This window comes from Ptychodera flava, chromosome 7 (genome assembly GCF_041260155.1).
Source record: "Ptychodera flava strain L36383 chromosome 7, AS_Pfla_20210202, whole genome shotgun sequence".
Taxonomy (NCBI): domain Eukaryota; kingdom Metazoa; phylum Hemichordata; class Enteropneusta; family Ptychoderidae; genus Ptychodera; species Ptychodera flava.
The window spans coordinates 667,812-687,354 of record NC_091934.1 but is presented as its reverse complement, the minus strand read 5'-3'; the positions used below and the strand labels follow the sequence as shown (position 1 = coordinate 687,354).

The window sequence follows — 19,543 nt, the reverse complement described above, 5'->3', positions numbered from 1 at the left end:
CGAAAGATGCAATATATTATCAGCATTGTTCACGTTGTGTTTTGAGTCTGATATCGAATATAACAGGAAAAAACTAACGATTAGAGTGACGACAGAGACCATGCCCGACACGTGAAATTGACATCAACTATTGCATTGAGCAGTGACATGAAACTTCAAACTGATATTTAAATGTCGACAAAATAAAACATCGAAATGCCAGGGGGAGAGAGAGAGAGAGAGAGAGAGAGAGAGAGAGAGAGAGAGAGAGAGAGAGAGAGAGAGAGAGAGGGGGGGCGTTGGTTTACGCTGTCGCGAACTGATTATAGTCTTTCGGATATGACTTCAATATAGACGCTACACAGACATCGAAAATGAACATCTACTTTCAAGAAATTATAATAAGAGTAGAACAAATCCAAAAGTATTGGTTGAAGTAGGCCTAAATCTTCAGATGTTGGTTTCCCAACTTTGCGAAGTCAGACCATACTTACAGACAATGGCCGTCAGATACTTCTCTTAAAAAATACTATCTGCAACACCATGTTTCTTATGATCGGTGATGTCAATTTTTATTATTTTTACAAAATGTTAATGCATTAAACGCTCTTAGATTATCTAATCTGCCTGTCATGGGGTTGCAATATTTTTCAAGGGCCGGCACACGATGTCATATTCGACGATTTCAAATCGTAATTATTTTTTTCTGGTCGAATTGATACGGTTTTTACGGTAATCAACCCCGCGCTCGCAGAGGCATGGCAGGCTGTGATCGATGCAAATTACAAGTGGCTATTTCGCCCCACGAATTTCAATAAGACAAATAATAGCAAGAGGCAAAATCGAACCTGCACAAAATATATTGTGTGTTCGGTGGCAAACGTGTTTCCAACGTGTTTGAATTCGCGCTAAATTTTAGATCGCCAACCTAGAGGGCCCGGCTAGGCCCGACTAGGCCCGACTAGGCCTGGGTTTTTTGGTGATTGGCAGTTCAGTCCCAGATTGAGTCTGGGACCGGTCCCAGATTAGATCTGGGACCGGTCCCAGATTACGTCTGGGACCGGTCCCAGACTTAATCTGGGACCGGTCCCAGATTGCATTTTGCAACATCTGGGAGTCCCACTTTCTGGTCCCAGTTTGAGGTTTGAGGTACTCTTACATACCTCCCTACAGGGAAGACTGCTGGTGTCTTTTAGGGCGGCCCTATATGGACCCTGCTGGTGTCTTACAGGGCGGCCCTATAGAGACCCCTATAGGGACCTCTCTAGTGCCCTATAGGGCCACCCTATAGGGACCCCTCTAGTGCCCTATAGGGTGGTCCTATAGGGACCCCTCTTGTGCCCTACAGGGCGGCTCTATAGGGACCCCTCTAGTGCCCTATAGGGTGGCCCTATAGGGAACACTGCAAAAATACTATAAGACCGCCCTATAGGACAGTCCTATACGATTTCCCAACAGGGTCCAATAGGGTTTTTTTTTTGTAAGTGCGCAAACTCATCCAAACAGATTTCTATCTACAAGCCATAATGTATCTACAGTACAAATACCAACATGATATACCCAGCGGTTTGTGAGTAATTTGAGTGGACGGACAGACAGACATACTTACATACATACATATATATACTTACATACATAATATACATACATACTTTTTCAAACCTATAAGTATAACTCCCCATTGTCATACATTTATGTGGACAAATGGTAGTCATAAATGTGTGTAACAATACAGTATTGCCAGCTAATGGTATCATCTCAGAGAATCTTGGCCACAAATTATCATCAATCTCAATACACCTGCAGTTCTACTGTTACAACATTACTGCATACCACACAATGTGTAATGTTAAAAACATATCAAGACACATTTACCACATATCTAACCACAGACCAGTTAAGGACAAATGGACGATATACATGTCACGCTATACACATGCAAACTATGAAATACAGTGGAGTCTTACATTTTCACTGTCAAAATTGTCTCTTTTGGTCACACGAAAAGCGAATTTTCTTTGGCACAAAATTTGTCCAAGTTCATGACAGAGAATCTCACATTCCACTGGTATCAAAGAGTAGTGACAGGCTTGACCTACGTTTGCATTCTTGTAACCTTCATGACAGGGAAATTGTCTAGACAGAAAACATCCACATATGAGATTATGACATTGTGACTTACGCTGCCCTTTCCAATTTTGTCCATAGCACTCTGGGGATTAGATAGATGAGAGATACAAGGAGGAAGTAGATAAGAAAAGAAAGAAGACAAACAGATGAAACTCCCAGAAATCATGCATAACAAAGACATACCAGAGAAAACTTAACAAAAATAGGTGTCCTTGTCAAAAGTTACTGAAATACTTTGAGAAATGAGCCAAAAAATTGTGAGAAACTCTGGCATAAATTACATCATGTTTGAATGAATATGCTTTGCATTACATTACCCATTCTTCTTTAAAGATACAATAATTTAATATTTATCAAAAATGCAATATTTACAATATTCATGATATAATTTCCATGGAAGTTCCCACAATACTGGCAAACTTGTGTCAACAACAGACTATGTCAACTGCAAATAGGAAAAAATAGAAATCTTCATGCATGTGACAGATTCCTTCATTACCACCTCAATATAAAAGAATTCTTTTAATATCGCCTTAAATTGATAGAACTTTCAGAAGAAAAATAGGACAATTACCATGTCGATAGCCTATGTCAACATAAACAAATGTAAAAGTCTGGTATTGCAAACTGTTTTCTTAAAGCTGCAACTCCTGTACAAAAGGGACAGACTCTGCTACACTTTGCATAATGGTGGGAAATTTCAACTGAAAGGAGCTACATGAGAGTGACTCCATAAAAGAACACAACTGTAAAATCAGATTACAGCTGATTTCATCACAGTGAGTTCTATCATATCCATATGTAACTATCCCTTTGGCTTGCACAGCAAATTTTATATCCATATGTAACTATCCCTTTGGCTTGCATAGCAAATTTTACTGCAAGGTGATGAATGTTTCCATGTAAGACAATAACTTTAATGAAAAATTCACATATTTCAAACAGAAAATCATTAACAATAGGAAATAAATAAGAGCTATAAATTATGATTACCAAAATAACTGTATAGCTAATAAAATCTTGTAGCTGTTGCACCATCACTTTATGTTTTTACTGGATCATTTTCACATTTATTTAGCTCATCTGCATGTCTTAAACATCAAGGGACAAAATCACATTATAACCCATCACACTAAGTTATTAACCCTTCTACTGCTAGAGTCATATTCCGGGTGTTGGGCACACTCCTAAATTAAACCCAGAATATTCTGGGTCATGGTTACTGTAAAAAACATCAACAAATAAAAACAATCTTTACAAAATATAAATGTTATGTGTATTGCATTGTAAAGTTGGTGGTCATAGGTTAGTCTGGTGAAAACTTGATCATGTAATTGAAATGTTAACCGGATGAATGACACAATGTTATGATTTAGAGGGCAAGCTGTCACAGTAGATGTAACCGGGTATGAACTGAAAATGCTCACGTTTCATTATATATTGCAGTTATTTGCAAATTTCAACCTTTACCACATGTTTGCAACTTCATTGAAAGTGTTATGATCAACATAATGAATAATATTCACCACAGATTAATTCTAAATCCAAGTATATATCCTCAATCAGGAAAGTTCATTAAAATATGCAAATTAGGAAATGACTGAAATGTTCTCATTAAATATGCAAATTATGAATTGGCTAAAGTAAAAATGCTCAATGGCTTTCAATGTTGTATCATAGTATCTTTAATGTACCTAGCAAGTTTCGTCAAATTTGGTCAAGTCAATACTGATAAATATCCCTAATATGTAAATAAGGAATTGGCTGAAGTAAAAATGCTTAATAATTTTCAATAATGTTATATCATAGTATCTTCAATGTACATAGCAAGTAAGTTTCATCAATTTTGGTCAAGTCAATTCAGATATATATATCTAATTAGGAAAGTTTATTAAATATGCAAAAAAGTATTTGGCTGAAGTAAAAATGCTTAATGACTTTCAACAATGTTAAATCACAGTATCTTTAATGTACATAGCAAGTTTCATCAATTTCGGTCAAGTCAATTCAAATAAATATCCCTAATTAGGAAAGTTCATTAAATATGCAAATTAAGAGTTTGATGGAGTAAAAATGCTTAATGACTTTCACTAATGTTAAATCATAATATCTTCAATATATACTAAGGTTTGTAAATTTTTATCAAGTCAAGGCAGATATATATCCCTAATTGGGAAAGTTCATTAAATATGCAAATTATCCATTATCTTTTATGTCATCCCTTAATATCTTTCATAGCTGATATATCTTAGTGTGATCAACATTTGAAGCAAATCTCATCAGATCGTGTGCAGTCGTTGTAAATATATATCCCTTTTTTCCAAAATCATTAATTATGAGCAAAAAGTAAGCAAGCCACACCCACCAAAAACTAATCACTTCTTGCCATTTGCAAACTGAACCTATGTACCAGATTTGATTCTGATCTGCTACGCCGTTTTTGAGATATCGACCACACAGACAGACACACAGACACACAGACAGACAGACATTGCTGCCACATATGCTCACATGTACATGTGTGAACATGTGAGCAAAATATGGCAGCAACAAGTCCTGACATCCATGGACTTCACTATCTTGCACCAGTAATTCTAGAAATTTTTAATGACGAGGACAGCAGTGAAGAATTTCTATGTTTTTTTAATGTTAATAATGATTCTGACGATACTTTCCATGCCAAAAATTCTGAGGGTTGACAGCAAGTTCATGCAGATCATCAACATCTGCAACCACTGCTGCTCACTGGAGACCAGGTTTTCAGATTGATGTTCCAGTGGATCCTAGTTTATCAGATTTTGTTTTCCTGCTGATGCCGGTAAGGCCAAGTCATTCAATGTGATGTCAATTAAAACCAACAAATATGCAAGGGAGCATCTATTACGAATGCAGTTCCTGCAACGTAATTGCTGTTGCTAGTAGACTGATATGACCACTAATGAAATGAAATTCTTCATCTGTGCAGTGATAGCAATGGGACTGGAAACCAAAAACGACATCGGCGACTACTGGTCAACCGATCCTATCCTTTAAAGGCTGCAGTTGGGTCAAATTTAGAAGTCCACATTGCACATTAGTTATTTTCATGTAGATATACAATTGTCATTCAGAATGGGTACAAAAAGCCAAACAGAAGTAGTTTATCATGAATATCAAAGCTCCATAAGCTGTATCTTTTGGCTATTTTTTCAGAACTTTTGTTTTGTGGTTTCCCTACACTTTCTGCATTGAATCCCTAAACTGTTATTTAATGCCAAGTATTTAGCTCATAAACACAACTATATGAATATAATCTCCATGTCATCGTTGAAAATTGTATCAAAGTCTGGACTAGAATTCATTTGTAAACAATGAACAATGATCACTACACACATACAAGCTGTGTTGATAAAAGGAATACTTGAAATTTCAGCATGACAAACGGATATTAGGGTCAGACACAGTAGTTGATATACAGAAGCAGAACACTGAAAAACTTGCCACAAGTTACAGCTTATGTCCCTTTAAATTACATGAATATTTATGTATATGTTTTATGCAAATTGGTGGCAAAAATATAGAGAAAACCAAAGGTCCTAACTTTCTCAAATTGATAATAATTATATGCATTAAAAAATAAACCTAAGTAAGTAAATGTTACGATATCTCATGTACATTTTGAGTTTTATTATTAGAAATATGAAAAATTTATTAAAATTTTGGTCCTATCAATGACAATAAATTTGTAATATTTTAGGTCTATTTTGCAGGCAATTTAATTTTGCATTAGTGTACCAATTTCATGAAGTTTGGACCTCTTTTTGAGGAGATATCATTGCCACCGTAAATCTGCACAATTTAGAAGTTTGCTGAGTAAAGATACTTTGTATACAGAGAAACCCTGATGCCCCAAAATCCAGGGATTTTAAAATTCTGTTTTTTGTCAATAAGTGAGATAACATTTAAAAATTCTGCTTATTAAATCTGATGACTTCAAAAAATCATTTACATTGAAAAGATTGACAGAGAAAATCTATAAAAATTCAAGTGTGCATATTAAACAGGAATTAAACGATAGAAAAAGATGACCTTGTTAATATTCAACATTGAACAGGTTTCTGTTTTTTTCACAAGTCTTTCACAAGCATTGGAGCCTATGAAGTATGCCATTCATCAAATGGATACTGCAGTTTGTACTGTATACCATCTGGTACTACTGCAATGGGCTTGATTACTCAGGGGTAGAGTAACTGTGGCTTGATAGTTGGTTACCTGAGAAAGGGATATTCTTTATGTCGATCATTACTGTGCATCACCCATTTTATTTTATGACCTAGTGAGTTTGTAGTACATCTAAAGTTCTGATACAAACAATTATTATACATTTACCATCGAGAACAATAGAATTTAGCGTGCGCTAAAAAAGCCGTACGGAACGCCCGTTCCGTAATACGTATGGTTTCAAGGCCCCCCACTCCCTGCGGCTGTATCTGCGCATTCACTGTAGAACGGTTTCAAGGGACCCCTTGGACGAGTGCTAGAACAAGTCTCGCGCGCGCTCTGCATGTACATACGTGTGTGTAGTGCACACACTCTAAAACTTGCAGAAGCGCATCCGAGGTGGCGTTCCACACTGGCGTGATAAAATCGGAAGAAAAATTGTTGACATTGCCCGAAAACGGTCACTACTCTGACATTTTGATGCCCCAATCAGGAATGTAAGATGTATAATAATAATGTTATTATGAAAATACGGCAATGGATGCACTCAGACATTGGCGCCGCGCATCGCCCTCCGCTTCGTGTCGGGCGATATGCTACACCAATGTCCTTGTGCATCCTTTGCAGTATTTTCGTAATAACCTCATATTGAACTTGCCTTTTGTGTACACTGAAAGTTCAGATACAAATAATTGCACATGTGAATTTTTTAGTATTGTGTACAACAAAAGGTCTAAAATAAATAATTACATATACAGTGTTGCCGCCAGGCCGCGCCCTTGCGACAATGTCCCCAAAACGGAACCCGTTGTCCCGCACTCTTGCGTACTGCCGGTCACCTCGGGTGCACTCATGAGTCGACTGTGATGGGTGTAGTCTACAAGTAATATCTGTTACTGATGATGATCTTTGTTTTGCATGATTATTGTGAGGCTTACACAACGTACTTTCGGAGCTAGCTCTATGATTAAAAGTAGTTAAAATGCTGCACTTGATATCATAATTTCCTTAACTGTAGACCGTCCCCGGGAGTCCGTCTGAGCTCTGATTTTAATTGCGGCAGATATTGTATACTGCTTCAATTGCCTGAAATTCAAGCATAGCAACGCGGTCCCAGTAGCTTGAATTTTGTTCAGTGAAACTAATGTGTTACGAAATAATGCAAATTTTGATTGACAATTGCTTGTTGTCCCCAAAATGTACAAAATGTCCCCCAAAATAAATGGTAGTGGGCCACAGTGTCCCCTGATCTAAACTTCCTGGCAGCAACACTGCATATATGGGTTTTTTAAGTAGAATTTGTGTACAGAGATGGTTCTGATGCAAATAATTGTACGTTAGTTTTCAGAAATTTTAGTCAATGTAAAGCAATTGGATCAACTGTGAAGGTTTCATATGTGCATGACATTGTTGCTAAGCAATAAGTCTGTCCATAATTTGTCAAGGGCCTCTTAATTTACCGTTAATCCACACATTTCTAAGTTTTTTTGTGTTTATTTAAATTTATTTACATTATTTGAATTATTTTCCAAAAGCAAGACCTTCAGGGATATCGAGAGATATCACTTGTCCATTTCAGAATGTCACGATTGCCTTTCATCGGAGTACCAGTAACTGCAACTGGCACCTTTTCCAACCTGTCCACTGCCAACTTACTAAATTCCACCTCAAATCAAGTTTTTTATGTATACAAGCATCAAGATCATTACATGGTACTGTGCTCTCGCTGTCGCTCGTAATCTTCGTAAATTACGAACAAAAATGAAAATTTACGAAAAAAAATAAAAGAGCGATCGGCCATTTACGAACAATTTTATCATTTTTGAAGCCTGATTTTCGGTCAAGATTATGAATTCCGGGGAAATACTGTCATATCTCGTCTTTCAAAAACTTCTCCGCCCCTATCATCGGCGCATCGACACATGGTGATGGCTAGCTTTGGACTTTGACCTGTGATAACATGAGCATGCGCGAAAAGGTTTCAAGATCCCCGGGTCATGTACTCAGATACCGGTGTGCTATATGCATTACGGTAGTTTCGAGACACCCAAACACTCACACGCTGTCAACTTTCCAAATGGACGGTTGAAGCGGATCGAGGGGAGCGGGCAGTTACAAATGCTTTAGATAGATAGTATCCTCAGCTGGAAAAGGAATAAAAACGGGATAAAAATGGCAACTGATATGAAAAAAATACGAGACAACGAAACCGCCTAGAAGAGATCAAGAACAGTCAGCCTGACAGTGGAACTACAGTCCGGACCGCGCATGGTTGAAATCTCTGCTACCGCCATGGTTGAACAATGTGCCGCAAAGTGTTTGTCGAGATCTGTGCATGAAGGTAGAAGCGAGCCGGAAATCTTAGCCAGAAATCTCAGTTGTCATATATTTGTCATTTGACGATCTGCAGATTGAATTTTTCAGTCAGCTTGCCAATTTTAATAGGTTTCCTTCAAAACATTTTACAAGAAACTGCCTCAGCAAATGTTATGAATACTGATAGTTTTCTTTGTCCAGAGACAATGCTGTGCACAGCCCCACCACGAAAAAGTTTATCCAGACAAAAAAAACATAGGGCCAAAGTCCCTGAAGCTACTATAGACATGGATACAAAATTAAGTATTTCCTGTCTGTATGAAATTATCTCACTTAGGTCATCCTAGGGACTTGTAAACCAAATATTAAAGCTGTCTGACCAGCGGTTTTGAAAGAACAAGCAACTCAACAGTTGACAGAGCTCTGCTGTGTTATGTAGAGAATAACCTTTTGTGACACATGTATTGATGAAGAAGGTGGATATCTTTGATTAACATTGTGAGTACTGTTGAATAAGTTGAGACTGTACATACTCAGAGAAAGCACACTGAAGAGACAAATGTTTGAAACTTAAGAAGTTCAAGGTCATCAAAAGCATTATAAGGAATCATGTAACTTTCATTGCACTGTTTACACAGATTGCATAATTGCTATAAATAGCACATGAGGAATCTTACAGCCCAGCTATACCATAAAAACCCTATCACTTTGACCACTCTTTTAATTGACCACTCTATTTTTTCCTCAAAAAGTAATTTTATTTTATCCTTACCAAGTCAACCATAAATGGAAATTAGAACTTTCTCTATCTCTATCTCTATTGACTATTTTGAGCAATTTCTTTTAGATAACATACAGGGCACAATAAATGACGGTTCAGAATATGTCAAAGTTGGGATTCAAGAAAGTTGCCTTTACATGTTTTAATCCTCCAAGATGGTAAGCATTTCATTATGAACTGTCAAAAAATTTGAACTTTCTGATAATTCTACACTAAAATTATTTTGGCTTTGATGATTTCCTAATTAATTCAATTATTTAAAATCATATTAATTATTTTTTTCTGGGTGAATTGATAGGGTTTATACAGTACAAGAATTACATACAATGTAAGTCAAATTTTGACCAAAAATGACAAAAAAATTCCTTAAAAATACACATTTGCATATTTCATCACAATTTGAACAAATCTAAGTTGGGTTACCCCTAGGGACCTGTATACCAAATAACAAAGCTGTCTGACCAGCGGTTATGAAGAAGAAGATTTTTTACCAAAAACACCTTTTTTGGCATTAATTTGCCTATTTTCAACAATATCAAAAAAATAAAAAAAAAAGTTTCTCAAAATCATATTTTTCATCTACACAACAAATATCAAATCAGTAAGTACTGCGGTTCTCAAGATATTTGAGTGGACGGACGCCTCACAAACGGACATACATACATACATACATACATACATACATACATACATACATACATACATACATACATACAGACTGACGACGGACGCCGGACGGATACCCATCCCAATAGCTTCTATAGACTATAGTCTATAGAAGCTAATAAACGACGATCATCTGCAGCGTTTTAAAAGTGTAAGTCTCTCTAAGAAAACATTAGCAGGATCACCAGTCTCTGTATGCGTACTAAAATTTGCAGTTATAATGAGACAAAATTTGTGCGAAACCACAGACTGCCAAATGTTCTGATCAGTGGTTGTTTTAAAAGAATTATAGAGCTGAACATGGCATAATAACTGCAGCTATAAAGGCACCACCTAGTACCTATGGATGACATGCATACTTTCAAAGTAACAGAGCTTTCCAAATATGAAAAACAGGGGACAGATTTTCTAGCATCTAAAACTTGTGCAAAAACTGATAATATTAATGACCGTGCACTTCATATATTAATATATATAATCATCAGCCACTGACTACACACACAAAGGGAGTTACGATTTGTGTCACATTTAATATATACTTGAAAATGTTATGTTGTGTAATAAAGATCGATTAATTGAATAACATTCATTGGCCGGTTTACCAAAATGACACACTTTATTGAGACAAGGAATTCGAAGAAATTTCAATGTTACAAGCACTCATGACCCATGATGTACTGTGTTATTTAATGGATCTTTTGAAAATGCGTATTGAAATATGAGTGTTCATTGTCAAAAAAAACTAAAAGGGAATTTTCACTTTACTTTGTCTATCATGAAATCATTCATCATTTCTATCCCCTTAAAATCATTTATTGAGTACCAGAAGTGCTTGTTGAAAATGGGCGGGCTCAGCATTACATAATTTGTGCTTACTAATATTTTTTGAACCAAATTCGTAAATTTACTAACAATTTCGAAAGGCCAGGGAGAGCACAGTGGTAGCGATGTCAGTTGACAATATTGACAATTCAGAGCTAAAGTATATTGAAAGACACTTTTTTCATCCAGTGTTTTAAGTTGTTTTATTTTCTTTACTTCTTTAAAATTACATTGTGCAAACCAGTCCAACCTCTACAATTTGATATTGCTATATAAAGCTATGTTAGTACCCTTTTGCCATTAACTTGGCAAATTGTTTCTGAACTCATCATTATTGGAGGTTTTTGTTTACTTGAGTGTAAATACTTACCCTTACGGAAAACCTATGTCCACAGTAGATGAGAGTAGATCTACGGACCGTCTGCAGTAGACTTTATGTAGATCTACATCAGGGTTTTGTAGATGAACAGCCACAGCAGTTTGTCTACATGAAGCTTTGTCTACAGATATTGTCCACACCAGACATGACTATGTCTACATTTCGCACTAACTTCGTCTGCGCTTGATCTACACTGATCTACCATCCAATCTAAGGGAGTTTCATCTACAAAATTCACTTAGGCAAACAAAGACTCATCCACTTCTACTTCAAAAATCACCATCTTGTCTACATTTAATCTAGCTGTTTCTTGCTGTATACTATGTCCAACAATCCAATCCCTTCAAATTCTATGATTGGCAAACTGCAGGCTCCATGCGAGAAGGCATCAGTAAAAGACAAGACATTTTACCTTACATTTGAATATATACTGTACAACAAGAGAGAAGAAATTAGTGAATTAATTTTCTTTTCATCCTAAGGCACTCCTGTTTAACTCGAGGAACACAAATGCAAAGTATCACAGGGATCAAACTACAATTTTGTGGTAAAGTTAAAAATGTAAAGATTATCCAGTAATTAATTTTTGAAAAAGTGACTTTAAAGTGAATCTAATAAACAAATCAATGTTTTCATTGATACTTTCTTCAGATGGGTCAATACAGTAGCATCTAACCACGGGCTGGACCCTGATCTAATTTGTAAGTTTTGTTTTTGGAGTTATGTGACTAATTACAAAACTTCATAATATGCAAGTGAGCTATTTGTTAACTTATAACTTTATTTCCTCGGCTTCATATCCAACAAACAAGCAAACGAACCTGTTTGATATCCCAGCTGCTTTTAATTGTAAAAAATAAAATCAAAACTATCCTCGTATAAAACTTTCTGAGTATCATTGAGTCACTTCTGAATCGTGTGAAAATCAGCAGCCACGGCCCTATCTCTCAGTCAACTTACAAATAATTGTATTGACATTGTTATCATTGCCACATACGTAACAGATAGAGCTACAATTTTGCAGCTACATTACAGTGTTATTTTGGCAATGGCATTTCAGTACACATGCATAACACGAGTTAGCTTTAAAAATTACCAGTACTGCTTTAAGTAATTTCTTCACCTGAGCGACGTATTTTCTTGCATTTTCATGGAGAGTTCGCGCATGGACTGATCTCCCCACCACCTTTCAGCCTCCACCTCTTGCTCTTTTAGAGCAAATGACCTTGTAACTGGCTTCGATTTCCGGGTCAACTGTGAGAGTTGACCTTATGCGCATGCGCAATCAGAAGCGCCATGTTTTCAACGGTTCAGCATATCAATGCATATCGGAGAGAGAAGCCAGCCTGCTCACCATTTGTACTTCAACAAATCTTATTTTTCAAGCAAATTTTCGTCATCTGTACACCTTGGAAACAATGTGACATCAATTCTGATATGCGTAGAAAGTGTTCCGATCGAGAATTACATCGGGTTGAGACATAGGTTGGCATCGATAACTTGACGATGGCAGTGCCTCTACACTGCCAGTATAAACAGCTGTACTGCTACTGCGGTAATGCAACTTGTAAGGTAGGCCCGTGAGGTTGGGAAGGTTTGTTGATCGCCTGTTTTAATACCACGACCATATGAATTTTGATTGTGTAACATGTAGAATATTTCAGTTCTAAATTTTTTAATAAAGCGTCGTTGAATGTACTGAAATGCTTTGTATGCAGTTTGTTCTGTTAATCATGTAATGATGTATGTACAGTGAGAAAGATTTGAAAAATTTGAGTAGGCCTAAGCATGCACAATGTTCTACTCTCTATTTCGACCTGAATACCACTCATGATCGGTCATTGAATGATTGATTTTTCCAGCGTGAGATATCTCATGTTATGCAAAGGTCCATTGATACCTGGCAACCATGGTGCTCAGTGAAGTTGCCACCAAAGTACATCAAGAGGATGTTGTTGTGATATGCAATATTGTGATACTCATCATGAACTGCAGCCCTAGCCTGTGCTACACCATGGCCATCGGTCAATTTTAAAGTCTAAAAATTGATTGACATGTTAACATACTTACATTTTCATTTTTAACACTTTTGCAAGATCTCCATGCCTCACTAATTTCTTGTTCTTTGTCTAAGCTACATCTTATACGTAATTTATTCCATCTACATCTTGTCTGCCTTTCATCTACATTTTATCTACTCTCTAAACTATGACCTGATGATTAATATGCACAAAAGTAGACGAAGCAATAGATCTACATCTTGTCTACATTTCATCTACCTGAGATCTAAATTTCGTCTAATTTTTCATCCACATTTTGTCTACATTTCATCTACTCTCTGAACTATGACCTCATTAGTATGCACAAAAGTAGATGAAGCAGTTCATCTACTGCCCAATTAAAATAAAGTCTACTGTAGATCTAATGTGGACTAGATGTAGATCTCAATTTTCCGTAAGGGTACACTGTTGTACAACTACAAGCTGTGAGAAACTTTGTGAGATGTGGGAGCCTTTGCATTTTATCATTCCTGTCATTCAAAAGGGGTTGCTAGGCAACTATTGCATGATCTTGTTCTGGAAAAGTCCCACCAAAATATTCTGTTTTGTTGGAAATGTTCTTGAATATATGTGGCAGCCAATCTTATGTTGAACACATATATGTTGAACAGAGATGTTAATACATGTTATTTTCGACCAAGACCGGCATATTTTGAAACTTATTTAAGTAGAGAATTACAGCAAACTACCATGGAATCTATAACAGACAGAGTAGTGATGAGTCTAACGCAGCCCTACTTTGATAAGGGATATGAGCTCTACTGTGACAATTATTATACTAGTCCAACTTTATTTGAAAACCTTCAGAGTAGGAAGATTTTAGCTTGCGGAACAGTAAGGCCAAACAGGAAGGGACTTCCATTGGAAATGAAGCCAACCAGTGCTGAGATCAGACATCTTAGTCACAGACAGTTTGTTCACTGGCAGAAAACAGGACATTATGATATCAACAGGAATCCAGCTGGGCAGCAAGTGCTTGATGTGTCCTAATATGCAAAACAACACACTTATTTGCATATGAAAAAGAATGGATACATTTTCTGGTCCAATATAATTAATATTACCTATTGGGGTAAACATAATTGTCATTAGAGAAACAAAATTATAATCAGTGTTTTTACATCAATGTCAAATTTATAATTTAATGCAAATCATTCTGTCCCGGGGGGGGGGGGGGGGGGTCTTTAGCCTCTACATCTAGGGGGGAGGAAGGGGTTAAAAGAATTAGTTTCACTTACCATTTCTGCTAATGCTGATATAACTTTTCCAAGAGTAGTAAGGGACTTGTTGATATTGGCACCTTCCTGAAAATAAATTGGAATCAAATATTTAACTAGTATGCAATTAGAATGGATGGCATCAACAACCAATTACCAGAAGTCAGTTATTTGATGGCCTAGTGAATATGTACTTTAAAAGATAGGTGTTCATCTATGTCATTCTTGTCTGCAACCAAAGGAGTACTGACACATTAACAAGTAGCCCCATTGAAACTTTCTTCCCATTTGATATACATTTACATAGACAAATGTCTGACATAGATATCAGTAATTTTCTGCAAAATACCATCGTATGATTCATAGTTTCAAAATTGTTTTCTGTTAAATTTCATAACAATAAGTTTGAGAAAATAATTTTAATCAGCCTCAGGGCATAATAGACTCATAAATAAACAGCTAAGCAATCGAAGAATTGGGACAGTGTATGTGATATTTTTGCATCTAATGGAGGTATCTAAGTTCTGTAAATTTTGTGTTATCAATGACCTCAAAAAAAGTAAATTGAAGTTGTTTTAAAATTCAATTTCAACTGTCGCCCTGGACATTTCTGCTACCTTAACCAATGAAATTATATGCAAATAGCTAATAATGAATTAATATGGCATAGGAGCTCACGATACAAAGAAAGAAAGAAAAACCAAGTAATATCTAATTTCGAAGCAAAACCATATTGTTTTTGACATTTTGGAAAAAAGAACTCACTGTTAGGTAAACAATACTAATGGGCAATAACTGTGTTTCAGATCATTTGAGAGCAATCCATCCATGACAGGTTTAAACTGCAATATAGCTTCTAGTTAAAGGAGAGAAACTTCTCAAATAATTTTTGTTCCCTGTAATTTCCTGTGAGAACACACGGACAGATGCTCAGGACAGATGCTGGTGCTAGCTTGATAACTAACCTAAAACTTCATTGTCTACGAGTAAAGACTGTAACATGTGACGTCCTGGATACTTTAATCTCTGGAATGTGAATAGCAAAGTCTGTATATTGACTCAAGGATGTTTACTTGATTAGAGTGAGCAGATGAGAGATGTAGGGACACAACAACAGAAATCTTCAGGCTTTTGTTGACTTGGACTGTTGTCATGGGACCCAAAAATTGTTCCTGTGTAGCATAGGTGAGTCCACTTTCAAAGCATCACCATTATCAATGAGAAATGAACTGAAGTCACAAACAAATCTTATTTCTATGCTAACAGACCATGTTTTAACAACACTACAAATCTCTGCCACTATATCATGTACATAGAACATCTGGTCTTGAAATCAATGAGCTTATAAATAAGTCAAGTATTTGTCATGTAGGGTCGTCTCAAATGTGAGAATCTAAAATATGAAATATGTTTTTTTTTATCAATTTTGTTGCCCAAAAGAGCATGGAAATCTCTGATACTTCGAATCAGCTGTCCTGCATATTTCTAACATTCATCAAAACCACATTTCTGTTCAACAACTCACAAAACAGTCAAAAATGCAGGATTAGTGTACCTTCCAAAACTACATACATGAAAGACCCCTAAAAATCAATTAGTTAAAAAGGGGGGTTAGCAATTTCCCAAAACTATCTAACCTCTACTCCGTTTAACTCCATTTTTACAAATCTGAACCTTGAACACAATCTGAATATCTGTACCAAATATCAACACAGTCTATTCAGTGGTTTTTGACTTTTTGTCGTTTACGGAAAATTTTCAATGGATGACGTCAACCCAGCCCCATCACAATAACATGATGACCTTCAGTCATTATGTTAAAAATGACCCCATACAAGTGAAAATGAATATCGAATGGGCCATTTTGAATGTTATTGGGCCCAACAGACATTCTAATGGGCACTACAGTCATGATCAAATAATCGACCAATTGTTAATAGTTATTATAATACACCTCATCTGCAGTCTGTATTTTAATTCCCCAATTCATAGTCACATGGGATGCTGATCCACGTAAATGACGTCATCAGGCATCATTTGTCGGAACTGTTGCCTGCCAGCCACGAGTTCTGAAAAATGATGCCCGCTGAAGTCAAAAAAACATTGAACACTGTCTTTTAACTTTTGGCAGTTTCTAATTTCTGCCAACTTACACCATATACACATCTTTTCTAATGTACTTACCACTGGGTTGTTGATCAGAGATGCATAGCATGACACAAGAAGAGAGTCAATGTATATATTTTGAGCATTGGCATTGTTTATTATCCACTATTCATGAAAATACATGTCTTAAAGTGCACTAAATCTAGAACTTTGGAAGTCCATCAAACGAAAACGATAATCAAAGGTGCATTGAATGTTTTGCATAAGTATTGGGACCCTGTGGGGGAAAACTTTTTCTTGCCGTACCACTCCAACACAGGGCTTATTTTTTGAAAATGGCAGGAGAGCTAAAATTCACTCTCCTGAAACCATCCAGGCGAGTGGTAGGTAAGTGATTTAACAGCTCCCCTAAAAGTAGTCAGGCGAGTGAAAAAAATATTGTGTCATCTCTTGTGATTTGAATATGGCACTGCTGACTGTAGGAGAGTGACTGAACAGGTGCCCTGAAAACAGTATGGAGAGTGCATGAGTAAAATTTATTACTAAAATGATGTGCACTAGCCGTCTTTCTTATTATTATGTAACAGAGAAGGGAGAAAATACGGGTTATGTATTTTGATAGATGGAACAGGATAAGCAGTGTTCTCCCACCCAAATGTTCATAGCATATTGGCTAACTTTCAACATTTTTCGAACAATAAATATGCAAAAATGTGGCCTCTGTTGCATTCACGGACTAATAGATGAATTTATACTTTTTAAAAGGACATGTAACCTTTTCATGATTTTTTCATAAAATACAAGCCTTTTAAATATACTAAGACTTATGGTATGCACATTAGATACATTGGCATTAAGACAAAATCTACCAAGACAACAGTGCTGCCATTAAACATGTTTGGTTTGAACATGGAGGTATTTTTTTACCTCCATAGTTTGAACTACGCCGAGTACGCGTACACTGAGAACTAGATTTTACACTGAATCGTGCTACCAGCACTCCACAGTCAAGTTATGTTTCATTTGTTTACGTTTGCGGCCCGCTGAAACATCCTGCATGCTCGTTGGTCTTCAACCAAAGTTAATTTGGCCGATTGTTACCGCGATATATCGACGTGATCACCAGTTTACATTCCACAAAACAAAACGAATTTATCATAACAGCCACGTCGAGGTACACGATCCGCGGTGTGTTCACTCGAAGGCGAAGAGGGCCGAGGGCTGCAATAGGTACCATTTTACGACAGTCACACAGAACTCCTATGCTGTGTGCCAAAATGTCGCAAAAATTTACGTCCATTTTTAAGTTTTACGGTGGAATGAACTCATGATCGTTTCGCGATCGTTTTTTGAGAATTATCGGGTATCTGTCCAACTTTTTAGAGTCAATTTAATTATTTTCAAAGGACCAAGAGACCTAGCAGTCGGTCAGGCTAAACTGTTTAATCAGAGATTATGCATTTGTTTCCGCGAGTTGCGACGTGTAGTGCCATTCATCATCGTATACATTTTCTCCACGTTCGATCTCGATAGCGTAAGCAATATGATCCTCGTTTGTCACGCATATTTTTCCAATGAAATCTTGCTGCGGCAGGATAACCGTTTATGTTTTGAACACTGTGAAAGAATATAGCAGCCAAGAAAACGGAGTTGGTTTGAAATTGTAAGAATGAAGGGCTGTACTTTGTACATTTGTATACGTGTAAATTCCGAACCGTAGTAGTGATTGAAGTGTACAGGCCCAATGCCGATACACTATCACTAGATGAGTGCTATTGTAATACTGTATCACATTGTTGCACCTTGCCGAGAACGTAATTCATACTGAAGTGAAGTGAACTGAATATTGAAAGCATAGTTTTATTCGCTACACTGTGCCTTGCGCGTCGATCAGAGGAGATTAGAGTATGTTACATTTTGGATACAACGTGTGCCTTTGGTCTCAAAAACTTGAGTCCCAGCCGTGGCGCGAGCGACTAATCGCTCTCGCGGAATTTGATTTGCGCAAGTGGTAGGCGAGCGGAGCGATCGCTCGCCTCAAAACATAAGGTCTGCCAACATAATACATCACACATGCAACAAGTTTTGTGTATAATACGTTCTTACGAATGGCTACGGATAAGGTGTGTTATAAAACACATACTGACTGGCCATGAGGGCAACAGCATACGTCTGTACCCCGAGGGACTGTGAGTCACCGTCAAAAACAGACTGTTTCCCGAGGCTGTAAAGTCAAAGTCAATTTTGAATATAAGTGTATGCTATACAATTGAACCCAAAATGTCAGTGTTTTTATCCTCTGCTTTTCACAATTAAGTTAACAAATGTTATTATCACCTGCTGGTTGGTTAGCAGTGTATTGTATCAATTTCCACTTGCTGCAGTTTTATCCTGCTTTTTAGGTAGTTGTAATTTTAAAAAAAATTATCCTGGCCACATCTGAGATCTTGGTGTGACACATCTGTTTAAATGGATGACATTCACTATAGTTTGAGTTGAAAAACAACAAATAAACAAGCATACTCACAATTATAATCTCATGAAATCTCATTAATCAAGCAAGAAGACAGCATGCTTTTCATTCCAGAATATTATATTATATATATATAATTCTTTAGTTCCTTCAATTATGTTATATATTACTTCGTAACACGTGGTGAATGGACACTGCTCAATCTATAAGTCCCCTTGATCATATCTAGAGTTTGAGATGGACTAATGTTGGATACACTGTGCAGTTGACTTATACTTGAGACATGTCACCATAGTTTTGAGTCACAATGAAATGATGAGGTTTTTGCTCATTAAAGGGACAAAGTTGGCCATTTTTTCATGAATTTTGTTTGATACGAGATACTATTTATCTTGTTTGACATGTTGAAGGATA

At 36.6% G+C, this 19,543-nt stretch overlaps 1 protein-coding gene across 16 annotated transcripts in view; it reads right to left on the bottom strand.

The window, feature by feature from the left end:
- LOC139137831 (kinesin-like protein KIF1A) overlaps positions 1–19,543 on the bottom strand; it is a 668,091-nt gene that overhangs the window by 507,551 nt on the left and 140,997 nt on the right. For 12 of the 16 annotated variants that reach the window (XM_070706099.1, XM_070706106.1, XM_070706100.1 and 9 more), the window contains exons 8-9: positions 14,572–14,637; positions 2,162–2,191 (exon numbers count right to left, since the gene is read on the bottom strand). In XM_070706099.1, coding sequence (XP_070562200.1) covers positions 2,162–2,191; positions 14,572–14,637 — 96 coding nt within the window. The remainder of the gene's footprint in view (positions 1–2,161; positions 2,192–14,571; positions 14,638–19,543) is intronic. The other 4 variants (XM_070706103.1, XM_070706115.1, XM_070706105.1 and 1 more) reach the window with 1 other exon arrangement.